The 26,362-nt window shown below is 37.5% G+C and overlaps 2 protein-coding genes and 2 non-coding genes across 4 annotated transcripts in view; 1 reads left to right on the top strand and 3 right to left on the bottom strand.

Moving 5' to 3' along the window:
• LOC127430655 (actin-binding LIM protein 3-like) overlaps positions 1-7,791 on the top strand; it is a 153,136-nt gene extending 145,345 nt beyond the window's left edge. Inside the window, exons 19-22 of the mRNA XM_051680585.1 lie at positions 3,660-3,720; positions 3,818-3,825; positions 4,070-4,150; positions 5,548-7,791. Coding sequence (XP_051536545.1) covers positions 3,660-3,720; positions 3,818-3,825; positions 4,070-4,150; positions 5,548-5,661 — 264 coding nt within the window. The 3' untranslated portion in view covers positions 5,662-7,791. The remainder of the gene's footprint in view (positions 1-3,659; positions 3,721-3,817; positions 3,826-4,069; positions 4,151-5,547) is intronic.
• A 3,737-nt stretch (positions 7,792-11,528) lies between these two features.
• LOC127430663 (T-complex protein 1 subunit zeta-like) lies at positions 11,529-25,503 on the bottom strand. The gene is made up of 14 exons (XM_051680597.1): positions 25,305-25,503; positions 24,576-24,639; positions 20,479-20,613; positions 20,195-20,368; positions 18,700-18,803; positions 18,099-18,209; positions 17,833-17,992; positions 17,207-17,289; positions 15,870-15,966; positions 15,634-15,781; positions 15,279-15,412; positions 15,047-15,149; positions 12,422-12,494; positions 11,529-11,883 (listed from the first exon to the last, which is right to left on the bottom strand). The coding sequence occupies exons 1-14, from the start codon at positions 25,439-25,441 to the stop codon at positions 11,811-11,813; spliced, it is 1,596 nt and encodes a 531-aa protein (XP_051536557.1). The 5' UTR covers positions 25,442-25,503; the 3' UTR covers positions 11,529-11,810.
• On the bottom strand, positions 12,255-12,382 carry LOC127431382 (small nucleolar RNA SNORA15). The gene has a single exon (XR_007895586.1). It is a non-coding gene; the product is annotated as a small nucleolar RNA SNORA15 (small nucleolar RNA).
• On the bottom strand, positions 17,028-17,161 carry LOC127431383 (small nucleolar RNA SNORA15). Its single transcript, XR_007895587.1, has one exon. It is a non-coding gene; the product is annotated as a small nucleolar RNA SNORA15 (small nucleolar RNA).
• Positions 25,504-26,362: the final 859 nt, after the last annotated feature.

Genomic DNA, 26,362 nt, shown 5'->3' on the forward strand with positions numbered 1-26,362 from the left:
ATTATGCACCCTTGCTTCCTATTTAGTGAATGACTTAACCTCCAGTGTGCTGTCTATCTGCACTGGTCTCAGAACAGTTTTAAATGCACCTTATTTTCATCCTACCTCCGTATACCGTAATCCTTTTTTGGATACGTCCATTGATTCTCAATGTGATGATGCACAGTAAATGTAGGATTTTTATTGAAAGTTAGTCCTATTGTCCACATATGTGAACATTGTGTTTAACAGCATGTCGTTTTGCAATAAATCGATGCAATTTTTAAAATGGCATATCGGATGAAACTAGAGACTCTACTCTTTTGACTCAAACAGGTTTTAATGTGAAAAGTGCCCCCGTGTCAATAGGCCTGACCCTCCCAGTGGCCCCCCTAAATTGGAGTGGTAGAATTGTAAGAGTGGTATTCTCATTTCCATCCCACTTCAGTGACCCCACATCATAATAAATAGACCAAACAAAATATATTTAAGCGAAACATCAATGCATTATGACTGCATAATATTTAGTGGGGTAAAGTTTAATTTAAGTTTAATATTTATTAAATAATCACTTATGGTGCATAAGAGACCATCTGAAAAATCCACACATTGTGCTAAAATGTCACTGGTGTCCAAGTGTTCAATGCAACTGCCTTGCATGTTCTGTCTTAAACACTGTTATTAAAACAAACATTTACACATTCTAAAGATTGTAAATTGTATGTATAACTTGCACTTTAATTGAATGAATTAATGAATGAATACATGGTTGGACGCCTCTGATATTTTAGTGCTATGGGTGGAATTTTCAGACAGTCCCTTACTAGGACTAGTCAATTAAAGCCCACAGGAGCATTTTTAGGCATAATTCTCCAGCTACAACAAGCACTGACCATTTGAGTTCAATGTTTTATGCCTGTATGGTATAGTCATATATTCTTTAACCCAATTGTGCTAATGATATTGTTGTAAAATTGTCAGCTCCAGAGAGCGTGGGTAGGAGAAACCGAATGTCAAAGGAATAACGAACCAGTTACTAACTTCTGGAGATAAGGTAGAAGTTTCAGCATTAGTTTCACATCTTCAGATATGCCAGCTGTAATTTCAGTTCTACTTGCTGTGGATTATAAGTGCTGGTGTAAATGTAAGTGTAAGTTAAGTTACTTTTATTGTGCCATAACTCACGTTATTCTCACAAAACCCGATCTGGATCAGATTTTCTGCCTTATTGAATGCACCTGAGCCCAACTCATTAGAGATCACCCTTATTTGGCAAGAATTCATTATAAAATATTTTTGTATGTAGCCTATACATCTGTCGGGTTTTTATTTCTGAAACAATATAGAGTACACACTTTTTATTTATCTTTAATGTTTTGCACTGTACAATGCAGAAACAAGACAAATGTAGTGCAACAAGTCTGGCAAAACAAACGAGCAACTATGATGAAACAGCATGCAGGAACAGATGTGAAGAAACAGGTGTGAAGAAACAGCAGCTAGCGTTATACAGGGCATGCAATGGCAAATTTATTATGAATACACTTTAAACAAATAATTTGGAACCCTTTATAAATCACCCCACTAAAGCCCAAATAAATGCCTTACCTTCAGTGAGAAAGGCTCTTATACACTAAGCTCACCACATCAACACACTTCAACCTAATAATATATACATATTAATGTCAGTAGGCTATTGTTGGTTAAAGGCTCAAGATAAAAAGCGAGAGAACAAAGCTACAGAGTTGATCCTGCTGCTTCTCTTGCATACGAAATGCAAGAGAAGCAATAAATAGTTTACAGGGAAGATAACAAACACAACATCATCTTTATGAACACCATTTATCAATCAAATATTTAACGCACGGCACACCAATCACAAGGGAGAGGCACACATGTGCTCAATAATGGAGAGGCTTAAAGGTGCTGTAAGCAATTTGTTCATGGAAAAGTATGCAAAAAATGTTCCTACTCCCTTAAAGATATTAATGAAACAAGTGTCCTGAGATATCTCACCAGTCCCTGTGACAGCTGTAGACTCTGTTAACAGCAAACAAACTTTCTGCCTGTCAATCATTTTGCACGTTCTCATAGAGTTATATGTGAAGCGGATCATTGAGGCTATGATTCATAATGTTTGTCAATTCCTCCAATTGGCTCTCATTGTAAAATAGCAAACACGTGTCAGAGAAATGGAGGCGGGGCAACAGTTGCTAAGACAGGATTGGTCAGAAACTTTTTTAAGTCGGAGCTTAGCGAAGGGTCACTTAGGAATGCACATAGACACTGGCAGACATAATAATAATAAGAAAAAAAACACATTAAAGCCATCTTATTGGTCACATATTACGACGCATGCAACTTTTTTAAACTCATAATTGAGATAGATACATACATTTCAAAATTCACTTGTTACACTGGACCATTTAAAATGAACTAGTGAATTTAAAAATGTGCTTAATAGAATCGTAAAGGAAACGGTGACCATTTACCAGACCTGTAGATGCTGAATATAGCCTACCGCTTAAATTCTAACCTATCATTCATTTTACCCAAGAATTTTACTGCATTAGTCATTCCAAAGAACAGCATGGCAACATGGCTTAAAGTTTGTGGGTAAAACCAGAATGTGAGGCTGTATTGAAAAATTAGTCAAGAGCCTGTTTATATATATATTTTCCAAATTATTACTCAAATTTGGTGAATCTTTGGTTGTCTTTAAAATAATTGCATGTCGGGGCCTGGGTAGCTCAGCGAGTACTGACACTGACTACCACCCCTGGAGTCACGAGTTCAAATCCAGGGTGTGCTGAGTGACTCCAGCCAGGTCTCCTAAGCAACCAAATTGGCCCGGTTGCTAGGGAGGGTAGTGTCAAATGGAGTAACCTGCTCGTGATCGTGATTAGTGGTTCTCGCTCTCAATGGAGCAAGTGGTAAGTTGTGCGTGGATCGCGGAGAGTAGCATGAGCCTCCACATGCTGTGAGTCTCCGCGGTGTCATGCACAGCGAGCCACATGATAAGATGTGTGGATTGACGGTCTTAGAAGCAGAGGCAACTGAGACTTGTCCTCCACCACCCGGATTGAGGTGAGTAACCGCGCCACCACGAGGACCTACTAAGTAGTGGGAATTGGGCATTCCAAATTGGGAGAAAAGGGGATAAAAAAAATATATATTTAAAAAAACTTAGCATTTATATAAATTTTTCCATACAAAAATCTTTTGTTACTTGAGCTGTGTTGCAATGTTTTTCAATCCTCCTTTTAGTGGTTGGGCTACTTTTCTAGGTGGATGGACATCTGTTTATGCCTTACCGATGTAACTCCTGTGTTAGGACTCCTTGTAAACAGTCCCTTTCTGGTTGCCATGCATGTATTGTGTGAAAGTTACAGTGTTTGCCGGCTTTACATGGTCATGACAGGAGTTGAAACATTGGATATACTGGAACTGTACACAGACAAAGTTAGTAAGCCGTTTTATCACACAAGTCAAATTAAAATATGTAATGTGGCTGTACGGTGTGTATTTTAACATTTATACCAGTGCGATGTCTTGCCCCATAGACTTCCTTAAGTGTTCACACAAACTGAGAGACACAATTACTTTCTGTGCTAACTGACAGCATGCCGAATGTATTCTACCTGGAACATTTTTAAGGCTTTAATATTGATTCTTTTCAGCCTCACAGTGCAGACTATTTTCACTACGACAGCAGCAGTTCAGTCAACATGACTTACAGAGGTGAGTTTCTCTGAGCGCTACTGTATAAAAATATTACACATCTCTGGATTCATATAAAGAAAGTGATTTCTTATTTTAATTTCTTTCTTTTTTCCAGACTACAAGGTGAGGATCTTTACAAATGATTTGTTCTAAGAGAGAGATTTGTGCCTAAATCCAAGGATCCAGTTTTTCTGACATTGATTCAGCCTTAAAAAAGGGAATAGGTGTTAACTGAAATTTAGTTCTACATTAGTCTTAACTGTTATCTAAAAGTCTGCCAGAGTTCTGGTTCATCAGTTTACAGTTTAAATCTGATGATATTTAAATATGTGATCAATTCATTAGTGTACTCTCATGTTTATTGCAGATATACCCCTATGAGGCTCTGATAGTAACGGTTAGAGGACGCTGTCAGCTCCCACATGATGTGGACAGAGCAAGATTAGAGGTGAGCAAAGTGCATTCATTTATTAGATATTATCTTTTTCCCATTAAATTATCATAACTTTATTTATTTATTTTTTTACAAAAATGGGCTCATTGTAGGATAGGAAATGAAAAATGATGAAGGATGATATGCGTATTGTTTTGGTTGTTAAAATACATCCATGCTTCATATTCAGAGACAACTATAAGAGCCATTCATGTATGTTGAGTTCTCCTGAAAAATGTGAACATGTGGCTCTGTGGCACTATCAAAACATTGCTCTGTTTGTTTGAGCTTTCCAACCAACCCAACACAGCAACAATCAGTACATTTACATGCACTTTCAAAACTGGATTTTAGTCGGATCATTTGTCTAATAATTTGTCTTTTTGAAACGTAATATTAAAATCTAATAATTTGTTGGAATGTTATGTAAACGCTGTAGCCTGATAAACATGGTATTGAAATAACCGGTCTAATAATTCGACTTTTTGAAATATGTAAACGCTTCAGTCAAATTTATGTAAATGATATGTAAATGCTCTTAGAATTTGTCTTTTTTAATGTTATGTAAACGCTTTTGTCGGACTAAAATCGAACCAGTCTGATTTTTGCGAAGTCAGATTAACAGACCTTGATAATACAATTGTAGCTCGGCTTCATCCAGCATGTATTAATTGGACCTCAGTTGTCCTCGGCATTGTGCACATGCTGCGAAAGACAGAGTTGACGCGCAAAATGTATTTAACCCAATGTCGTCCTTCCTTCGAAAATATTCGATCGTGTATTGTGTCATGTATACCTGGACAGACAGATGAAAACTGTAGCTCGACAACACAAAACCCTCTGTAGCTCCATTTTAACTGCATGTAAACATGCTGATTGGCTCAACCAGTGGTGTGAGTTTGGGGCGGGCTATCTGGAGCGTTTGGGGAAACCTGTTTGGTAACAGAAACTAGCGTGTTACTGCATAATCCTCAGTAAATACTGCCTACTGTTTTTTAAATGGTATATTAAGCAGTGAACATTATGCAGCTATAAACTTTTCAAAAGTAGCATGCTACGTTGTTATCACATGACCTCAATTCGTGCATATTTAATTCAGCAAGTGTCGTCTAGTTACCATGTCAGAAATAAAAACATTTGCCATTTAATATGATTTTGTGTAAAAATGCCATAACATTTTACAGTCTGTTTAAATAATAAGCCAAGAAAGAGTTGTTAATATCAGGACAGTAGCGCAAGTTGCATAGTAGTATGCTATTCCGAACATAGCCATTATTTTTTCAGTTTTGTTTGGTGCCACTAGTTGCAGAAGTTACACAGTGCAGCTTTAAGGTCATCGTGGCATAAATTCTGTGGTTAGATTATGGTAGATGTGCTAGAGATTCATTGGCTGTGTTTTGGTGTCCATGCAGAGACATCTGTCCCCACAGGAGTTCTATCATGTCTTTGGAATGACTGTGGCAGATTTTGACCGGTTGGCACAGTGGAAACGAAATGAGCTGAAGAAACAAGTCAGACTGTTTTAGAAGCTTAATATCTGGACTAAAGCAACTGAACTCATGCCAAGGCCACACAGTACTGCTAGATTCAATTGGATCTGGAGGAACCAAATGGACTGGCACAGAGATCTGGATCCCTCAAATGAACTTTTCTGGTCAGGTCCATCAGACAGAAATGTGAAAATTGGAACAGTCTGGATTTATTTAATGCTTTAAAATAAAAATTAATACATTTTTATTAATTAGTGGCTCTGTTGAATTAAAGATGTGAAAACTTTGCTCTGCGACAGTAGTGGATTCTTTTGTTTTGAATTATTTCAGGGTTGTTTTCCTGATTTAGCACTTGAGACTTCAAGGAAAAGTTCACCTAAAACTGAAAATTCTGTCATTATTTACTCACCCTCATGTTGTTCCAAAACCGGATGACTTTATTTTTGGGATGATCTATCCCCTTTGCCTTATCAACGAAATAAAAATGTCAGCTCCACCAGCTGTTCGGAACGAATGTTGAGCGAATCTGAAATATCATGTCAGAATGTTGTAAGGACATAATCCTCACTATGCTGTATGAAGAATGTTGAGTTTATGAAGTGAACTGTTTGCTTGTGTGTTATCTAATAATATACAACAGTTAGTTCTGGTCCTCAAATCTGATTGGACGAGAGACGTTCTATGAGTACTGATGGTCTCACACTATCAGCACTCGGACGCTTCACTGTGTGTATCACTGCACTTGTGTTCGTGCCGTTCTAAACGAAAGTGTAAGAGCAGTGCAGATGTGTTAAGAGCCATCTGTCTCTTTACATTTAATTTTGTGACATTACATATTTTAGCCAGCAGGTGGTGGCAAAAGATCATTTTTGCGTGTAATATGAGCCAGTTGGTGACATGAAGTGTGTCAGCGTCACTCAGTGTTTATATTCAACAGCACTCCGTGATCGCTCATATTACTACTACACTACTAAAGCTAGGAAATAGCTTTAAACTACTTTAAACGAACAACTTCAGCATTAAGGCTCATCATAGCTGAGAGACACAACAGACTGATTAATTACACAAACTCAAGGCACATATCTCTTACCGGACTTTCCACATTGGAAATACTGTTCAAAATGGAGGAGGACATTGTGGTTTCTATAGTGAAAGATTCTTGCACACCAGCTACCATGGAATAGGGAGGTGTACCTCAGCTTGGATGGCTATTTTTCCACTGAGAAAATAGGATGAACTTCACCAAAATGACATTATCTTCAGAAAGCTGACTAACAGACTACAGCATCAACAACAGGTGATCGCACATGCTCCATCTCTCTCTCTCTCTCTCTCTCTTTCTCACACACACACACACACACACACACAGCCCAAGCCGTGATACTAGTTCTAAAGTAACGTTTTTAAGAGGCTTGGACACATCATTTGGTTTGAACCAGCAACAGCATATTCTGATCCGTCGTGTAAGAAAGTAGTTCCATGCACAAATGCCTTTTTTATGACCGTACTCAGTTTTTCCTAATTTTTTTAAATGTACTTGTTCATTGAACTTGTCGGCCTGTGGTCGAATCACAGCAGTGCTGATGTAGGGACATATCGCACTCTTGCTCGTATGATATTGCTTGAATATTTAAATTAGTGTACTGTGTGTGTGTGTGTGTGTGTGTGTGTATGTGTGTGTGTGTGGGCAGGTTTAAGTGGTTTACGAGGACTTTTTTTTAGGTTACAAACGGGTAATTACAAGGGTATTATGATATAAATGTGGTTTATGAGGACATTTCTAGTGTCCCCATAATTCAAATCACTTAAAAAACATACTAAACAATGTTTTATTGAAAATGTAAAAATGCAGAAAGTTTTTTTTGTGAGGGTTAGGTTTAAGGGTAGGGTTAGGGTTAGGGGATAGAATCTATAGTTTGTACAGTATAAAAATCATTATGTCTATGGAGAGTCCTCATAATGATAGCTGCACCAACATGTGTGTGTGTGTGTGTGTGTGTGTGGACAAGTTTAAGTGGTTTATGAGGACTTTTTTAGGTTACAAACTGGTAATTACAAGGGTATTATGCTATAAATGTGGTTTATGAGGACATTTCTAGTGTCCCCATAATTCAAATCTCTTAAAAAACATACTGAACAATGTTTTTTTTTTTTATAAATGTAAAAATGCAGAAAGTTTTTTGTGAGGGTTAGGTTTAGGGGTAGGGTTAGGGGATAGAATCTATAGTTTGTACAGTATAAAAATCATTATGTCTGTGGAGAGTCCTCATAATGATAGCTGCACCAACATGTGTGTGTGTGTGTGTTATAAAATCAATGTCATAGAAATATCTTTTCTAATACATATCAAAATGTGCCATATACATTTTGAGAATTCAAATTTTTTCCCCAAAGAATGTATATCTAAGGGATCTGTTAAAACATAATTACATGTGAAATTACAATTATGTATATTGACAATTCTACAAATTTGTTCCAAAATAATCAGATTTCTGATATAATGGTACACTCTTAAAGATTTTCCCGTCCAAAAATGGTAAAGAACTGGCAGTAGGGTTCCCAGCAAGTTACTGTAAAATTAACGGTGTCTTGCTGTTGCTGAAATTAACAGCTAGACACTGTTTTTACAGCTACAGTATACAACCGTAATTTAGCAGCATATAGCTGTCAAATTACATACTATCTACTGTTGTTGAAATTAACACCTAAATTCCCAGAATGCACTGTGGCATGAAGAAATTTCTTAGATTTTTCACTATTTACTGGTTTATTTTGATGTTTTTGTTGTAGTCTAAGTTACTTGTATTTTAATGTTCAGCTTTTACTTTTTTATGTAAAAGTATGTTTGTTAATTGTCACCACTGTTGCGTTTTTTATGCCGAGAGTTGATTTCTGTGTGTGTCTTATTTACAATTCGAGTTAAGCTGTAACTTCATTAAACTCGAGTTATGCTGAAAGTTCATCAAAAACCATCAAACACTCAATTTGCTGATATCATTTTGCTGAAATATCCTTTATTGTTTTTGCTTTTATGTCACCGTTATAATAACCCACAATGCAGTGCTATACTATTATTTTACTGTGTACAGGTTGTTGTTGTTTTCATAAACAATATACTGTTCAATCCTGTCAACATTTTACATGTACATTGCTTCAAAGGTTGGTTTATACTTTTTTTTTTTTTTTTATTTGACTTCTCAGACAGACAAGTGAAGGCTGATGTGAGATGATAAAGAACAGAGGAGTTGGTCAGAAACATCATGAACACTAACCATGTGCCACAAACTTTTTCATGGGGGGTTTTAAAATATACAGGTGCATCTCAATAAATTAGAATGTCGTGGAAAAGTTCATTTATTTCAGTAATTCAACTCAAATTGTGAAACTCGTGTATTAAATAAATTCAATGCACACAGACTGAAGTAGTTTAAGTCTTTGGTTCTTTTAATTGTGATGATTTTGGCTCACATTTAACAAAAACCCACCAATTCACTATCTCAACAAATTAGAATACATCATAAGACCAATAAAAAAACATTTTTAGTGAATTGTTGGCCTTCTGGAAAGTATGTTCATTTACTGTATATGTACTCAGTACTTGGTAGGGGCTCCTTTTGCTTTAATTACTGCCTCAATTCGGCGTGGCATGGAGGTGATCAGTTTGTGGCACTGCTGAGGTGGTATGGAAGCCCAGGTTTCTTTGACAGTGGCCTTCAGCTCATCTGCATTTTTTGGTCTCTTGTTTCTCATTTTCCTCTTGACAATACCCCATAGATTCTCTATGGGGTTCAGGTCTGGTGAGTTTGCTGGCCAGTCAAGCACACCAACATCATGGTCATTTAACCACCTTTTGGTGCTTTTGGCAGTGTGGGCAGGTGCCAAATCCTGCTGGAAAATGAAATCAGCATCTTTAAAAAGCTGGTCAGCAGAAGGAAGCGTGAAGTGCTCCAAAATTTCTTGGTAAACAGGTGCAGTGACTTTGGTTTTCAAAAAACACAATGGACCAACACCAGCAGATGACATTGCACCCCAAATCATCACAGACTGTGGAAACTTAACACTGGACTTCAAGCAACTTGGGCTATGAGCTTCTCCACCCTTCCTCCAGACTCTAGGACCTTGGTTTCCAAATGAAATACAAAACTTGCTCTCATCTGAAAAGAGGACTTTGGAACACTGGGCAACAGTCCAGTTCTTCTTCTCCTTAGCCTAGGTAAGACGCCTCTGACGTTGTCTGTGGTTCAGGAGTGGCTTAACAAGAGGAATACGACAACTGTAGCCAAATTCCTTGACACGTCTGTGTGTGGTGGCTCTTGATGCCTTGACCCCAGCCTCAGTCCATTCCTTGTGAAGTTCACCCAAATTCTTGAATCGATTTTGCTTGACAATCCTCATAAGGCTGTGGTTCTCTCGGTTGGTTGTGCATCTTTTTCTTCCACACTTTTTCCTTCCACTCAACTTTCTGTTTACATGCTTGGATACAGCACTCTGTGAACAGCCAGCTTCTTTGGCAATGAATGTTTGTGGCTTACCCTCCTTGTGAAGGGTGTCAATGATCGTCTTCTGGACAACTGTCAGATCAGCAGTCTTCCCCATGATTGTGTAGCCTAGTGAACCAAACTGAGAGACCATTTTGAAGGCTCAAGAAACCTTTGCAGGTGTTTTGAGTTGATTAGCTGATTGGCATGTCACCATATTCTAATTTGTTGAGAGAGTGAATTGGTGGGTTTTTGTTAAATGTGAGCCAAAATCATCACAATTAAAAGAACCAAAGACTTAAACTACTTCAGTCTGTGTGCATTGAATTTATTTAATACACGAGTTTCACAATTTGAGTTGAATTACTGAAATAAATGAACTTTTCCACGACATTCTAATTTATTGATATGCACCAGTACGTTTCAAAATGTCACTATAGCTTTTACCAAGATGATATGATTTTGAATGTTCATTTTCCCCTAATGCATAGAACAGCTATTTACTGTAAAACTAATCACTTCACAGTGAGCCTGCTCTTGATCTCCCAGAATGCAACATTTTTAACAGCAAACTATTGTATTTAAGAATCACAGTAGTAATACAATATATATTGTATTGTATTATTTTATATCATATTAAATTATTTTTATATTCTATTTCATTATATTGTATTTGATTTCATATTATATTAAATTATATCATATTGTATGATTTATTTCATATTGTATTATTTTTATATTTGATCATATTACACAGTTGTTTTAACGTTAAACAAATAAAACTCTATTCATATTCAGTACTCGCACTCTGATTGTAGTCCATCTTGTATTACTGTCCTATTTCACATTCTTCTTTTGTTTTTGGCAATTTGCATTCATCATGCATATCGCCACATACTGGTCAGGGCTGGTCAAAGGTGAATTACTGTAAAAAAAAAAAAAAAGGACTTAAATATTGTTCCGTTCCCTCAGCCACACCTATCATTAAATGATGTGATTTAATCTTGTCCCTGCAATAAATGTCCCCATTACCTGTCAGTTATCACTGAAATGGGTGCCATGTAATAGCATACTGGTCTCTTTAACAGCCTTGTGCTGTAAAAACACCTGGGGAAAAATAGCCATGGGTCACTGTCAGATTCTTTGTTTAGCCAATCATTCTGCACGTCACATGGTTTAAAGGCAGAAATATGATGCTTAGGTCTTGACTATACTTCTGAAACAGTATTCTAACATTTAATTGACCCCATTCACTTCCACTACAAGTGCCTCACTGGAACCCAGATTTATTTACCTTATTTATTAACATCTTAATCTGTATTTTACCCTGCTCATGTTGGAAATTGCTTAAGGGTCCATTGTGTTTTGTAAATTCTCTGATGCATCACAATTCTTTGCAGTTCACACAAAATTCACACAATTAACTGAATTGAAAATATTTTAATGGGTACAAAGGACATTGCAGTTCAGTGCTGCTTTAACACAATCTCATAAATAAACCAATCGACTGGAGGGGAGTGACATTTCCTAGATCATAAAACTGGACATTATTAGTTGGACATGTAGAATGAGCAGACAGGTGATAACAGCATGGGCTCGCAGTCCGAGTCCTGGCGGGCAGGATGTCACTGATTGCAGAGATCCAAGCATATGGTGATTGCTCTCAGCCTTCTTCATCCTGTTGGGTGTCTTGATGCTGAACTACATTTACCCTTTGAGTGAAGACATGCCAGCCCTCATGATCTCATCAACCAGAAGAATGTTACTGGCAATGACAGTGCTGTACAGACGGAAAAGGAGAAAACAAAAAGATAACTTGAGGTTGAACCCTGAGTAAATAATGAGGTTGTGTCAGGAATGGAATACTTGCATAATTGGCTACTTTTTAAATATAATGGGTTTTCCTTCAACTCATTTGTTCCAGCCCAAAGTTGATAAAAACGTTAAAATCCCAGCTCATATTACTTCCGGTTAATTCATCACACTGGAAAAGTTTGGGTGCACTGCACTGAGAGATACAGTATTGACAGTGTGATCTGGTTATATACTGGCAAATGTAAGTCGGTCATCTGTGCATCCCATGCATGCAGTGCACAGTGTACATGACACTAGATGCTATAACACCACATGTCCTGTTGAACATCTTCGACTGTATGTGCTCTCTCTTGCATGTGTGATGAGACAGTTTCATCACTATTCAGAAGCAGAGAGAGTGCTGATTTTGCATGGTGTCTGACTGCAATTACTATTAGACAGAGTAACACAGAATTCAGCCATGCTGTTCTTTCTCGGCAGCAACATTTGCTTGAATATCTCACCTTGAATGAAGGAGCTGCTTCTTCACACTGTAGTTATCCCACACACCGGCCTCACCCGCTACCATTGGTTCGCCTGCAAATAACAAAAACAAAACAAAAACATTCATCTCACAAATGTCAATAGCACAAAAGCGAGAGTTGGGAAGCTTGATTCATATCCAAATGTTTCACTCCATAAAAAAATAATTTTTTTTCGCATGATCACTCAAAAATAGGGGAGGGTATCGCTACAAATGCAAAAATGTCAAGCCCTCTGAACATTCCGGTTCCTTAAAGGTTCCATTAATGATTCTTTTAGTATTTTGTATTGTATTTTGTATTCTTTTAGTATTTTAATTCAAATATTTTATTCATTCCTTTTGATAAAACACAACTAATTACAACAAAACTCATGTGGATCTATCAACACATTGTCATATCAACAACCATACAGTAATTACTCTGAATTCTTGATTCATTTAAGACATGACAAAACAAATTATATGCGGTTCTGTAAGTTTTTTTTTTTTTAAACATGCTGATTGAAGTCATTCATTCTTAAGATGCTGTAAATTCAATAGAATCAGCTCATAAGAGTCAGTCGCTCAGGAATCGGACTACACTGGTCACACTATGTTTCACACTGTAGACTCAAAAGAACAAACTCATAAGAGTCATTCGTTTGGGAATTGGTTCTGTTTTGCTGTTTTTAGTAATATTTGGAGTAAACAATTCTTCTGCCAGGTAAAATAGTGTAACTGCTGTAGGGATGTATGAGACTAGTTCACAAAACGGTTTTGCTGCTCCTAGTCGGCATTGGAAATACTAGTCGGTTCAATGCGTTTTCCCCATTAAACTTCTCAAAACATTTTTCTTTTTAACATTATCTTTTTGCAAAGGCTACACTGAAATTACTGTCTTGTTAACATTACATATATAATGTACCTTTATTTAAAAAAAAGCACATAACTGGAGCAGATACAAATTTTAATTTTACACCAGGCTGGCTCCCCCTTTCATTCATGGCGCATGCCCAAAAATGTCCTTGTCACATGTTTGCCCAAGCTCTACAGGCTTGCAAGTTGTAATGCCTAATTGTTAGTGTTTAAGAAGCAAGAAAAAAAAATTCTGCTATTTCTGCATCCCTGCAACTTCTGTTCCAGCGGACCAGGCTTTTTCAAGAGAAGGGATTATCTACCTCTGGTCCCATCTTTCACCATGTTTACATATCAGAAATGTACAGTCTAAGTTAGTAGTAAATGGCTATTGTATGCTAGATATGCCTTTTTTTCCCCACATTATTTTTAACCTGCCAGTTCATCAAGTGGGCTAGTATTCAACAAAGTCTCAATTGCTAAATTGGTAAACTCTTTTATTCTGTGAGTGGATGTCATGTTTTAGGACAATATATAATGTTTACATTTCTCGATGGGCCTGGGTAGCTCAGCGAGTACTGACGCTGACTACCACCCCTGGAGTCGCAAGTTCGAATCCACCGTGTGCTGAGTGACTCCAGGTCTCCTAAGCAACCAAATTGGTCCGGTTGCTAGGGAGGGTAGAGTCGCATGGGGTAACCTCCTTGTGGTCGTGATTAGTGGTTCTCGCTCTCAATGGGGCGCGTGGTAAGTTGTGTGTGGATCGCGGATAGCAGCATGAGTCTCCACATGCTGCGAGCCTCCACGGTGTCATGCACAACAAGCCACATGATAAGATGTGCGGATTGACCGTCTCAGAAACCGAGGCAACTGAGACTTGTCCTCCACCACCCGGATTGAAGTAACAGCGTCACCACGAGGACCTACTAAGTAGTGTGAATTGGGCATTCCAAATTGGGAGAAAAGGGGATTTAAAAAAAAAAAAAAAAAAAAAAAAAAAAGGTTTACATTTCTCATAGGACTTTTTTTTTCTTTGTTAACCGTTATTAGCTAACTTTAACCAAACAGCTTTGATCATAATATATCAAAGCATGTCACAAAATATGCTAAGCTTTCAGCACTCCCCCCCCCCACACACACACTTTCACCTACAAATTATTTTGAACTATGTGCCTACTGTTATAATATGTTGGGTATGTCTGTCTTGGTGAATTCTGTTTAGAACAGGCTATTAATTTTGCTCTTACTGGTCCTGCACTGCCTATTGCTTCAATTATTTTCAATAAATATGCCTATATTTGCAAACGTTGATTCAGGGAATGCATGTCATGTTTTACAGATAGCCTATTGTACCTGTACAATGATCATAATGCAAGGAAAGCACACTGCAAACATATGCATTCTTTTTAGCAGCATTAAGCATCGGATTTGGCTGTTGGAATAACAGATTAAGTATTTCAAATGATTCAGATATACATAATGTTGACTGTTTTCTGATGGTTTCTTACATTTAAACTGGTCAAATAGTCGATTAAAATAATTCTGTTTAAATATCAGTGAAATTAGTTGTTGCGCACATCCCTAATTTGCTGTTGACCGTTTACGGTTTACAAGCAACAATGCATTAATATATAGAATGTGTTGTCATAAGTGTGCATTTTACAACATTTAATATTGTTGTCAAAAAGCCAAAAAATATCAGCTATAATGTCCAGCCTATCTAGGCAGGTGACCATTCACTGAGCTGTATGTATGCGAGATGGGCACATGCCTGTGCTCAGGTCCACTCCCACCAGCTGTCCAGACTCTTTGTATTCACTCTGCAGCTTCACAAGAGTCTCTTGCATGTCATAGCCTGAATTCTGAGCCAGAACCTTTACAAAGAGAGAAACTGTTTAAAACCACCATTCTGGAATTCCACATCAGAAGCTTGATGATTTATATTGCACACAAGTAAAATATGATGAGATCTTGGGATTTTGGTTCTTTGGTTTTGTCTGTACCTTCGGGATGATGAGGAGGGCGTCAGCAAATGCCTGCACACCCAGCTGGGATCGGCCCTTCACTTTGGGCTTGTGTTTGACCAGAGCATCAGCCACAGCCACCTCGAACGCACCTGCCCCAGGCACAACAGAACCTACACAGAAAAGAGACAACGAGAGGCACTCAAGCACCAGTCTATATCACCCCCTTGTGATCTGTAGCACTACTAATAGGAGTATTAAGGGGTGATCACACTAGACTTTGTGTTTCATTTACTTCCATGCATGGCTGATTCTTCAATTATGGGCACTTTTGACTACTTGAAATCTTGTCCAAAATGTTTTATGTTGTAGGGTTGGGCTTTTTTCCACCTACCATCTTCAATTGCGTTTTTGACCGCTCTGAGTCCGTCTCTCACCGCATCTTTGATCTGCATGAGGGTGTGTTTGTTGGGCCCTTTCACCAACAATGTCACTGAACGAGGGTTTCCACATTTCTCAATGAACGTGTACTTCTCCTCTCCCTAACACATACAAGCAAACATGCATAAGCATCCTACTCAGACGTCAATGAATACATTTGAGTGTGGCAAGTCAAACCACAGTGCTCACCAGTGTGTGCTCATACACAAGCCCAGCATATCCCAGACAATCAGGCGTGAGGTCGTCCACAGAGTTCATGGCTACACCACCGCAGGCCAGAGTCAGTCTAATGTGAAAATTAAGTGTTAGAGTTCAGACAGATTTGAGAGACTATTTTTATATATTAAAAAAAAGATTTCAGTTAAAAGAGGCATTCTATAGTTTAATGTTTTTCCCTGAGGTATGTCAGTCAAGGTTTTCTGCAATGAAATGTGCACTATGAAATGTGCCACTTAATACTCATAGTTCACCCAAAAATGAAAATTTCATCATTTACTCACCCTCATGCCATCCCAGATGTGTATGACTTTTTCTTCTGCAGAACACAAATTAAGATTTTTAGAAGAATATTTCAGCTCTGTAGGTCCATACAATGCAAGTGAATGGGTGCCAAAATTTTGACACTCACTATTTTGACAAAATTCACTAAGGCAGCATAAAAGTAATCTATATGACTCCAGTGTTTAAATTCATATCTTTAGAAGCAATATGATAGGTGTAGGTGAGAAACAGATCAATATTTAAGTCCTATTTTTACTAACAATCTCCACTTTCACATTCTTTTGTTTTTTGGTGATTCGCATTCTTTGTGCATACCGTCACTTACTGGGCAAGGAGGAGAATTAATAGTTAAAAAAAAAAGAAAACTTAAATATTGATCTGTTTCTCACCCATACCTATCATTTCAGAAGACATGGATTTAACAACCGGAGTCTTATGGATTACTTTTTTGCTGCCTTTATGTGATTTATGGAGCTTCAAAGTTCTGGCACCCATTCACTTGCATTGTATGGACCTACAGATCTTAAATAATTCTTCTAAAAATCTTAATTTGTGTTCAACAGAAGAAAGAAAGTCATACACATCTGGGATGGCATGAGGGTGAGTAAATCATGAGAATTTTAATTTTTGGGTGAACTATCCCTTCAGGCTGAAAGTTGTAAAAGTTTTAAACAAGTTATTTTGCAGATTAGTTCCTTTAGTGTTTTCTGATCAGGGAGGAAGCTTTGAGTTCTGAAAGTTACAGTATGTTTTCATATTACCAAAAAAACATTGCAAAAGATCAAAATATATATTTTTTCTGATTTGACCCCATTAAGCAGCCACAGTAGCCTTTTTTTTTTTTTTTAATGTGCCAACTCTCATTATAAGCAATGGGAATGGACTGATCCCATCATTAATTGAACAGAAAGGAGGTGCTGATCTTGCATGGTGTCTGACTGTATTTACTAGAAACAGAGTAACACAGAATTCAGCCATGCTAGTAAAGGGATGTTTTCATGTATGATACTGATGATATCCCTCACCTCTCCATGTTCCTCCTCTTTGCTCGGCGCAGTGCCACAATGCCCTCTTTGGCCAGAGCATCCAGAGAGAACGGATCAATGCCCTGTCAAAGATCAATCAATCAGATTAAATCAGTGCTGCAGCAGACAGATGGTGTAAATTTAGGGTTAGAGAATAGAGAATGTGCTAGTCCGATGAATACATGTAGAAGGAAGAGAATTCTTCTAATGCAGAGGTAACAGACCACACATTTCTATAGCACAGTTAAATAGGCCAAGGAGAGCTACACAAGCACCCATGGGTGTTCACTGTGCGTGCAGGGCAGTTTGACTATGATTTTCATTGGTTACTAACATTTTAAAAGCCAGCAAGAAAAACAGTGAGTCAGAGCTGTGGCACAGTGGGTTGTGCTCATGGCATTTAAGATGTCCCATCTCTCAATTTCAGTCTCCCTTAACTGCCCTATAAAAATAAAGGCTAAAAATCCCAAAAATAAAATAATAAATTTAAAAAAGCCTGTGATATAGATTCATGGTAATTCTGCTTGTCTCAGCAAATACTCTTAATAAATGAGGTCTGGGCTAAACAAATTAGGCTCGATTCCAAAGTAGAAAAAATAAATGAAAAAATACTAAATGTCCAGCACCTTCTGATTGATGACCACAAAGCTTTTCTTGTTATCTGCACACACTTTGTTCTTCAGCTCAATGATCTTCATAACCCGATCTTCAATGAACTTCCTCTCAGCCTTCACCAGCTTGTCCCTCTCATTCGCACTCTTGTAAAAGAACCCAGAATTCACCTCTCTGTGAGAGCAGATGCTTAGCATGATTACACATTTTTCCTCATTCATAGATGTTTTAAATATTCAGTAATAAACTGTAAATCTAAAAGAGTATCTTTAATGTGTACGTTTTCTCATATTCCAGGGAGACGTTGCAGGTGAGAATGAACGCATCCTCCACCCTCTTCTTCATGTCAGGATGTCTGGCACCATGATCCAACACCAGACCACTGATCAGTCTAAACATCAAACACAAACAAGGCTAGAACATCCATTGCTGTTATTAAAACACTTTCTTTCCTGCTTTTATTACTGGACTATCATATTATTTTGGCAGCTTTATTCTTAGTTTATTTGTTGACTGGGATACGTCTTGGCAGCATGGGATAGTTCACCCAAAAGTGAAAATGGTCATTTACTCACATGCTCGTTGCTCCAAACCCTTATGACTGTATTTCTTTTGATTTTTGGCAGAACATTAAGTGTCAGTAATTATTCACTTTCACTGCATGGGGAAAAAATGACTCAATTACATGACACTGTGACCAAGGCTATCAGTCACTAACTTTGAGCCGAACATCTCCTTTTGTGTTGTACAGAAGAAATAAAGTCATACAAGTTTGGAACATCATGCAGTGATTTTATGGCAGCATTTTTTATTTTTGGGTTAACAAACCCTTTAGGAAAAGCATGGTGACCCCAAGAAAAAGGAAAGAGTAGAAGTCTTACTGTGTATCACTGTCAGTTTTGTGTTTCATCTCCATGATCTCCACCATGTACAGGTCGATGGGCTCGTTGGGTTTTCTGATGGTCAGTACAGCATCCACCACAGCCTGAAGAAAACAATCATAATGTGTTACACTTAAAAAAAAATCTGAACAGGCTTGGGATAGATGCCCAGTAAAAGTACTATTAATCATATTCTACACATATTTCTAAAAGTAATCAGATTACTTTAAAACACTAGTTATTTATTTAATTAAAAATCAGTAATAGGGTGTTTCTTCAACTTCAAGAAGTCTCAAAACATTTTTTCACACTCGGTAATATTTAAAATTTGTCTACTAACAAAATTCAACAGTGTACGTACATGCAGCACAGGAGATTTGTCATTTTTGTCATGAAAATTCCCACACCTCAAATTCTGTTTTGTGTTTAATAGAATTCTGTGCTGGAAATGATGCTGATAGAAATGACCTTTTTAATGTTTTTGTAATAAAATGGTGTACTATTTTTCTTGTTAAGGTTAATTTCATAGCTGATATTTTATTTGTGCACACAATTAAATATTTTCACAATTTGTGCAATTTGGCTTGAATTAGAAGTGACGAAAATATTCACCTTGATTTTTCTTTGTTTTCTTCAAACATCACTTATCTCAAGTATGCTCTTCAGTGACACTTTTGTCAAATCGAGTAGCAAGTACACTAACTTTAGAAAAATTTTGTTAAGGGGAAAATTGTTTGGTGTGGTGGAAATGATGTAATTACAGATGCAATTTTTGAAAAAAAAAAAAAAAAAACAGAATTGTCACAATACTGAAATGGTTTATTGTTTCACTATTTGCTTAGATTATCAAAGTTTTCAACATGTAATAATTTGTGCTTTTATAATGGATTTTCAGAGTTTAATATTGAAAGTCTGGGTCTGGGTCAAGGCTAAAACAAAATCTCTATACATAGACAGTTGTGCCAATAAGTACCAAAAATAAAGGATGAATGCCTGATAAAAAGTTTCCAGTGCAGCTTTAATGAGACGTTCACACACCAAAAATAATTATTTTTTTTCATCTGAATAAATATCCACCTCTGGGACATTAAAGCATCTGAAGTTGAAGAAACACATTGTATTGTAGAATCATACTCTTATCTCTGAAACCATTCACTTAGATGAATGAATAGGTGAACTGATAAAAAAAAAATGCTTCACATGAAGGATATACAGCATATAGCATATATGATCTACGTCATTTTTCTGTTCATGTGTATTAATCTGTATTGTGTTATGTTTGTTTCTTTATAATATAAAACATTATACAATTATTAATAAGAAACTTAGTAATACTGTGCCAACTATTTTTATTTTTTAAGAAGCATAACATTAACAGTTCAAAAGCAGCAGTGACTGTGGAGGAAAGGGGTAAAAATTATATGTTTTTTTTTTCTTTTCTTTTTTTTTTAAAGTGAGCCATAATTCTACTGAAAACGTAGTAACAGCATTTCACCTCTGTGAGTAAATCAGCCAATTCGGTGTGGACCTTGGTTCTGAGTGAGGTTCTGGCCACATTGATGAGAGTCTCTCTGTCCATCTGCTTAGTGACCTTTATCTCCTCCAGCACCTCGAGAGCCTTTTCCTTAGCAGCCTCAAAGCCATCTGCGATTACTCTGGGGTGAAGACCCTTCAGAGGACAGACGAAGACTGGTTTACAAAGGAACAAGGCTACTGAAACAAGATAAGCACTAAGAAATGTTCAAATAAACGTGTAAAATATGCAAAGTGCTCACAAACCTCGGAGACATAGAGGTCTGCCTGCTTGAGAAGCTCTCCGATGAGGAGCACATTTGATGTTGTGCCATCTCCTGTGATGTCATCCTGGGCTGTGGCAACCTTGGCGATCAAAGAAGCGGTGGGATGCTGGATTTGCTGAAACATGTCAATTAAAAAAAAAGTAACACTTTACAATAAGGTTCCATTTGTTAACATTAGTTAACTATTAGTTACATTTACTCATTTGGCAGACGCTTTTATCCAAAGCGACTTACAAAAAGAGGAATACAATATAAGCAATTCATCTTAAGGAGACAGTAGTGTGAAAAGTGCTGCATTACAAACTTTCAATTGTATCAGAAAAATACTATCCAAGATTAGAGTGCAACAAGAATAATATTTGTTTACATGAACTAATAATGAACAATACTTTTACAGCATTTATTAATCTTGGTTAATGTTAGCCTCAACAGAGACTAATACATTTTTAAAATCAAACTGTGTTTGTTAACATTAGGTAATGCATTATGACAACAATGGTATATTTATTAACTAGTATTGTGACTAATAAGTGTAAAAGTGGGCAGAGTTCCAGAGGGCAGTAGTCAGGGCACTGGGTCAGGAACTTGGCCAATTCTAGAGCTGTCCCAATCGCAAAATCGTTCCAGTGCACTGCAATGTTCGCTCCTTAAAACTCCTAGAATGCACCGTAAAATCCAGAGAGCATCGCTGCTCACTGAGGGTGTTTCTCAATGTGCGTTGTTATGTTCTTGTGGACTCATTCAAAATCATCCACTGCCGAAGTTCAATTCCAATACTCAACAACGCAAGTACCGAGAATGCATTAAATTACCCGGATGTGTTCTCGATCAGGCCGAATATTGAGGATGCATTGGATGGTGACTTGTGGGCAAGAACCCATTTGAAGTCCCAGAAGTCATAGGTGCACTACGGTGGTAAACGAAGGACATTTATCATTGTTTTCCCTCAAGAGTTTTCAGTTGTAAGCTCACGAAAGTCTGATGGCTCATAAGGTGTGTGATAAAGCCAGAAGTTCTCTCACTGGCTACAAATGTGCTGGAATGAGCTATTGTGCAACAGGAAGATCGCACCACATCTCAAAGCTAGCAAAGTTGCATTCTATGTTCTCCTATCGTTCTGAGTTCATTCTTCCAAGGTTAGCTTGGCAAGACTGGACAAATATATATATATATTTATTTTTTTTTACACAGGCCCAGTTGGTATTGGAAGTTTTTTTTTTGCTTCAATAAATAACATTATCATTTAAAAACTGTATTTTGTGTTTACTCAGATAAGATTTTGTTTAAATTTTTGAAACAATTTAGTACGAGATGCACACAAAAACAGAAGAAATCAGGATGGGGGCAGATACTTTTTCATAGAACTGTAGCAAAACTCACGTGGAGGACTGTTTAAAGCATACGGTTCACATTGTGGATCGTGGGATATTTCAGACCTTTGGACTTATTTTTTTATTTGAAAGTAAGTCAAATTATAACATACTGCGTTAACAGTACTTAACATACCATTTCTAAGGTAATGATGTGATATCAGCTGGACGTGCCTTTGTGCTTTCCCGACGACCACTGACGTAATTGTAGGTTGGGGTGTAACAAGGAGATCAACAGTGCTTGTTGTCCACCATTGTTTACATTGAGCCCGCTTCATCTCTGATCTGTGCATCGGCTCTTCTGTGATTTAAGAAGTGACATGCAGAGCCAAGCGCCGTGTGACTGTATAGACAGCCTTATCAATGTCTGATTGCATGATTACTGAACTTATTTGGCCAGAAATTAATCGATCAAATTATTAACAATTAATCGATTTTCGATAAATCATTAATATCCCAAATTTTAAACTACATGTTGTCATCTGAACGACCAGTAAGTACCTCTCATGAGTCTTAAATACACATGACACAGTTCCAGTTCTTGGGTTTATTTGGACTGAGTCAATTAATTCAGTCAGCTCTAACCGGATTCATAAGTCCTTTTGACTTTTGAAAAAGAGCCGGATCATAGAGTTGTTCGTTTGGGAATCGGGCACCTATGGTAGCGCTGTATTTGTTGATTCGCTAAAAAGAACCAGCTCGAGACATTTGTTTGGGAATCACACTACACTATCATGTGTTATTTCTCAGGCTGTAGATTCAAAAGAACCGGCTCAAAAAGAGTCATTTGTTTGGGAATCACTCTACCCTATCGCGTGTTATGTCTCGCACTGTAGATTCAAAAGAACCGGCTCATTAGAGACATTTGTTTGGGAATCACACTACACTATTGCGTGTTATATCTCACGTTGTAGATTCAAAAGAACCGGCTCATTAGAGACATTTGTTTGGGAATCACACTACACTATCACATGTTCTGTCTCATGCTGTAGATTCAAAAGAACCGGCTCATTAGAGTCATTTGTTTGGGAATCGGTGTACACTAGTATCACTTTGTCTCGTGCTGAAGATTCAATAATATGGAGTGTTGCTGCGCCACTGAATACAAGTGCAGGGAACACTGAGTATTTTAGTCTGCATTTGGTCCGTATTGCCTGAAGAATGCACTTTGAAGAACCGTTAACGAAACCAAACATGAAATTCATACGGTTTCTGTATAACAATAATGCAATCATTACCAGAGGATTTGTATGCATTGTGGTGAGTAATTAAAGCTTACTCACACATCCACTGGAAACACTGGAATCTTGCTTCTAGATTTACCACTAACTGAGACTATCGATGAACAGGGTGAAAACTAGCACAGAGCCTATGTAAACATCTGCAGACCTAATGATTGTAAGCCTACAGAACCCCCTTGAGGACAAAACTGGAACACATTTCATTATTTTACAAGCTAACAAACTGAACAGAAAGAAAAAAGCACACGCTAGCATGGTGCGTGACATCCCCGTTCACACGGATCCGCGAAAACGACTAAAAACGCTGTATTATGCATGCCAGGCCAGTAGTTGACTATGTCACTTTGTAAAGAAACACTATGCGCCTGCGCACATAAGCATTCTTCCACAGAACGGTGAATACAAACAATGAAGATGGCGAAAGCATTGAGCAATTTTGTCTTGACGGACGATGAGGTTGCTTTATTACTACAATTACTTTGCTGGAGAAGCGTCAATAAACTCAAAATCTTGAGCAGCACAAACACAGTCCTGTAGTTCGCCATTGTAGTTTTGAATGTCTCACGCGCATGCCTATAGACTGAACTCTCAAGATTATTCAATAAACTCTGCACATTTCTACAATCACTTCATCTCCTGCCTTCTTCTGTATTCCCCCTGCTGACTCTTGGGCTGGTAGGAGAGTAAGTTAACATAAGCTGTAGATGTTGACTGGTTTTGGATATCAGACAGAACTGTCTCCATCAGAATATATCTATATATCAGAGGTCTTGTGTACACTAGATCTAACATGCATTTTCACAGCCTCGTGTTTTCATATTCTAAGCATATCATTGAATACTGAACAATGGCATCACATCTCTGTCTATACGCTATATACATAATCGATGGGTGAATGAATTGCAGGGTAAAGCTACATCAAATAAAAGTAAATAAATAAATAACATTTAAAATACAAATACATTTTTCCCATCTGAATCCATACATTAATTTCAAGATTTTCAAATAGCAGGTTCTGCCTACTGTACAATGTTCACACTCCATACAAAACACTCCAAATGAATAAATTGTTGATTATTGTTATTTGCACAGACACCAGTATTCATATTGACATTATACATATCAAAACGATGCCCATCAATCCATCATTCTTTATATAACACATAATACGCGTGCGCATGACGTCATCGTTTTCAAAAACCTGCACTTTGAAACCCGTTTTCTAAAGTTTGCGTTTTCAGGCCCCAAAACGCCGTTGTCATGTAAACGAACAACCAAAACGCATAAAAATATTTCTGTTTTTAACTGAAAACGTTGTCGTGTAAACGGCCCCTAATATTTAAATTAAAATATCTACAGTATATGGTACCAAACAAATTAAGTGTGTGTTGAAATGTACACAACTTGAACATGTCCAAGTTTGAGCAGGTTCAAAAGTGCACACCAAAAGGAAGCAAAGCTCATACCATCTCATGCAACAGAACATTCCCATCTTTGGTGAGTTTGATGTCTCCTGCACCAGACACAAGCCTGTGGAAGGAACGAACAATTTGATCAAACCGCCTTATCCATTAAAACCCAAACAAGTATGAGACAAAGAATCTATGCAGACTCTGTTGTCTATGCAGCACTGACTTTATATATCAAGCCAATTAAATTAAAAAAACATCATTATATAATTAAGTTGATTTAGTAAAATGAGGTTACTTTAGACATACCAAAACGATTAATCCGATTAACACTAACAGGCAAAGTGAATTACATGTCGCACACCACAAGTCAACACAAAGACCTGACTAGTTAAAATGGGTGGGTCTCGTTGGACACTTCAAAGGGTGATTGCGACTGATATTAAATACAGCATTTCCATCACAGCATGTAAAAACTGCTCAATTCATGCTGTTCAAAGGGGATATTTATGAATATAGATGTTTTATTAAGTTAATTGTCATGTTGAGCTAACAGCTACCTACATGGCAAACATGTGGACATGAGTTTTAATACCCGTCTGAAAGCTACACTGTTCTTTTAAAAGAATGTTTTATTTAACCACTGCTAAACATTGTTTTATTACTTCGCGATAACATGGAAATTGTGCGTAGACGCCGGAACACGTGTTTATTTGGGCTCTTAGCCGGTTAGCTCGAGCAGAATCACTGAGTCACAAGTCTCGCGCCGCATCACGACAAACTCACATTTTCATGGTTCCTTTTGGTCCCAGGTTACTTTTGAGCACATCCTGAAGTCCACGGGCGGCACTGATGTTCACCGCCAGGGCCGCGTGAGCCCGGGCGACCTCTGCTTTCGGGTTGAGCGCTTTTACCGCGGACATTCTGCTAAATTGAAGAGCAGGGATTCACGCGGCTAACGGAAGAGAAGCTTGTATACGCACCGCTTCCAGAAACCTCGAGCATCCACCGTCTCAGCCCCGCCCCCGGCGCGCTATGATTGGTCAGAAGACACATGACGTGTTTAGATATAATCTATTGATTGGCTCGTTAGAGTGCCTATCTTTGGCAAGCCTCGCCTTGACATGCGTATGAAAAAATAAAGTTCTAGAGTGCTTCTCTGTATATTTTGAATTATTTGCAATATATCCTTTTAATAAAATGCTATTATTATTGTAATTATTATTAATAATATTATGATACTAATATATTATACTGTACATGAATTATTTTGTATTAGCCATTTTTATTAAAGGTTCAATCAGTCATTTTTTGTTTATATTGTCTTGGACACCTAGGGGCATGGATGCAACATCATTGAAACGCAATCGTTTTCATAGTCATTTAATTAATCCATGAGTGAAAGTGTCCAATAACAGTGCGGTTACTGAAATAAGCCAGTCACGTTCGGCTGGTCATGTGATTCTAACATGGCAGCCCCCATGAGGGGACCCTCTCCATGAAGACAGCTTTTATAAGGTTACTGATATGACTGGGGTCTTTGTTTCATGCGAGTGATCATAATTTTATACATGTGTTTCAAAATTACAATTCATTCCTTTAGAAGAATTTTTAATGAGGAAAAATAACTGAGTGAACCTTAAAATAATTCATTATTATTTAGTTTTATTATAATTGTTGCTATCCCATGCTTAGTAATGTACAAATAATGTCATAATTTGTGGTGCTTGCAAATGCATTAGGGCTGTACTTTTCTAAAAGACCTGACTGACTTGATGTATGATAAAATGGGTGAAAAATCTCATCAACTTGCATTGAAGGAGGGACTTGCTATATCTAGACTC

This window comes from Myxocyprinus asiaticus, chromosome 40 (genome assembly GCF_019703515.2).
Source record: "Myxocyprinus asiaticus isolate MX2 ecotype Aquarium Trade chromosome 40, UBuf_Myxa_2, whole genome shotgun sequence".
NCBI lineage: Eukaryota > Metazoa > Chordata > Actinopteri > Cypriniformes > Catostomidae > Myxocyprinus > Myxocyprinus asiaticus.

What these genes read in the sequence shown, in the direction of transcription:
- LOC127430663 (XM_051680597.1), bottom strand. Translation starts at nt 25,441, where the DNA reads ATGTCCGCGGTAAAAGCGCTCAACCCGAAAGCAGAGGTCGCCCGGGCT. An exon ending in TTGTGTATGAGCACACACTG is followed by an intron (nt 15,782 to 15,869) that starts GTGAGCACTGTG and finishes TGTATGTGTTAG; the next exon opens with GGAGAGGAGAAGTACACGTT. An exon ending in CAAAAACGCAATTGAAGATG is followed by an intron (nt 15,413 to 15,633) that starts GTAGGTGGAAAA and finishes TTTTCTGTGTAG; the next exon opens with GTTCTGTTGTGCCTGGGGCA.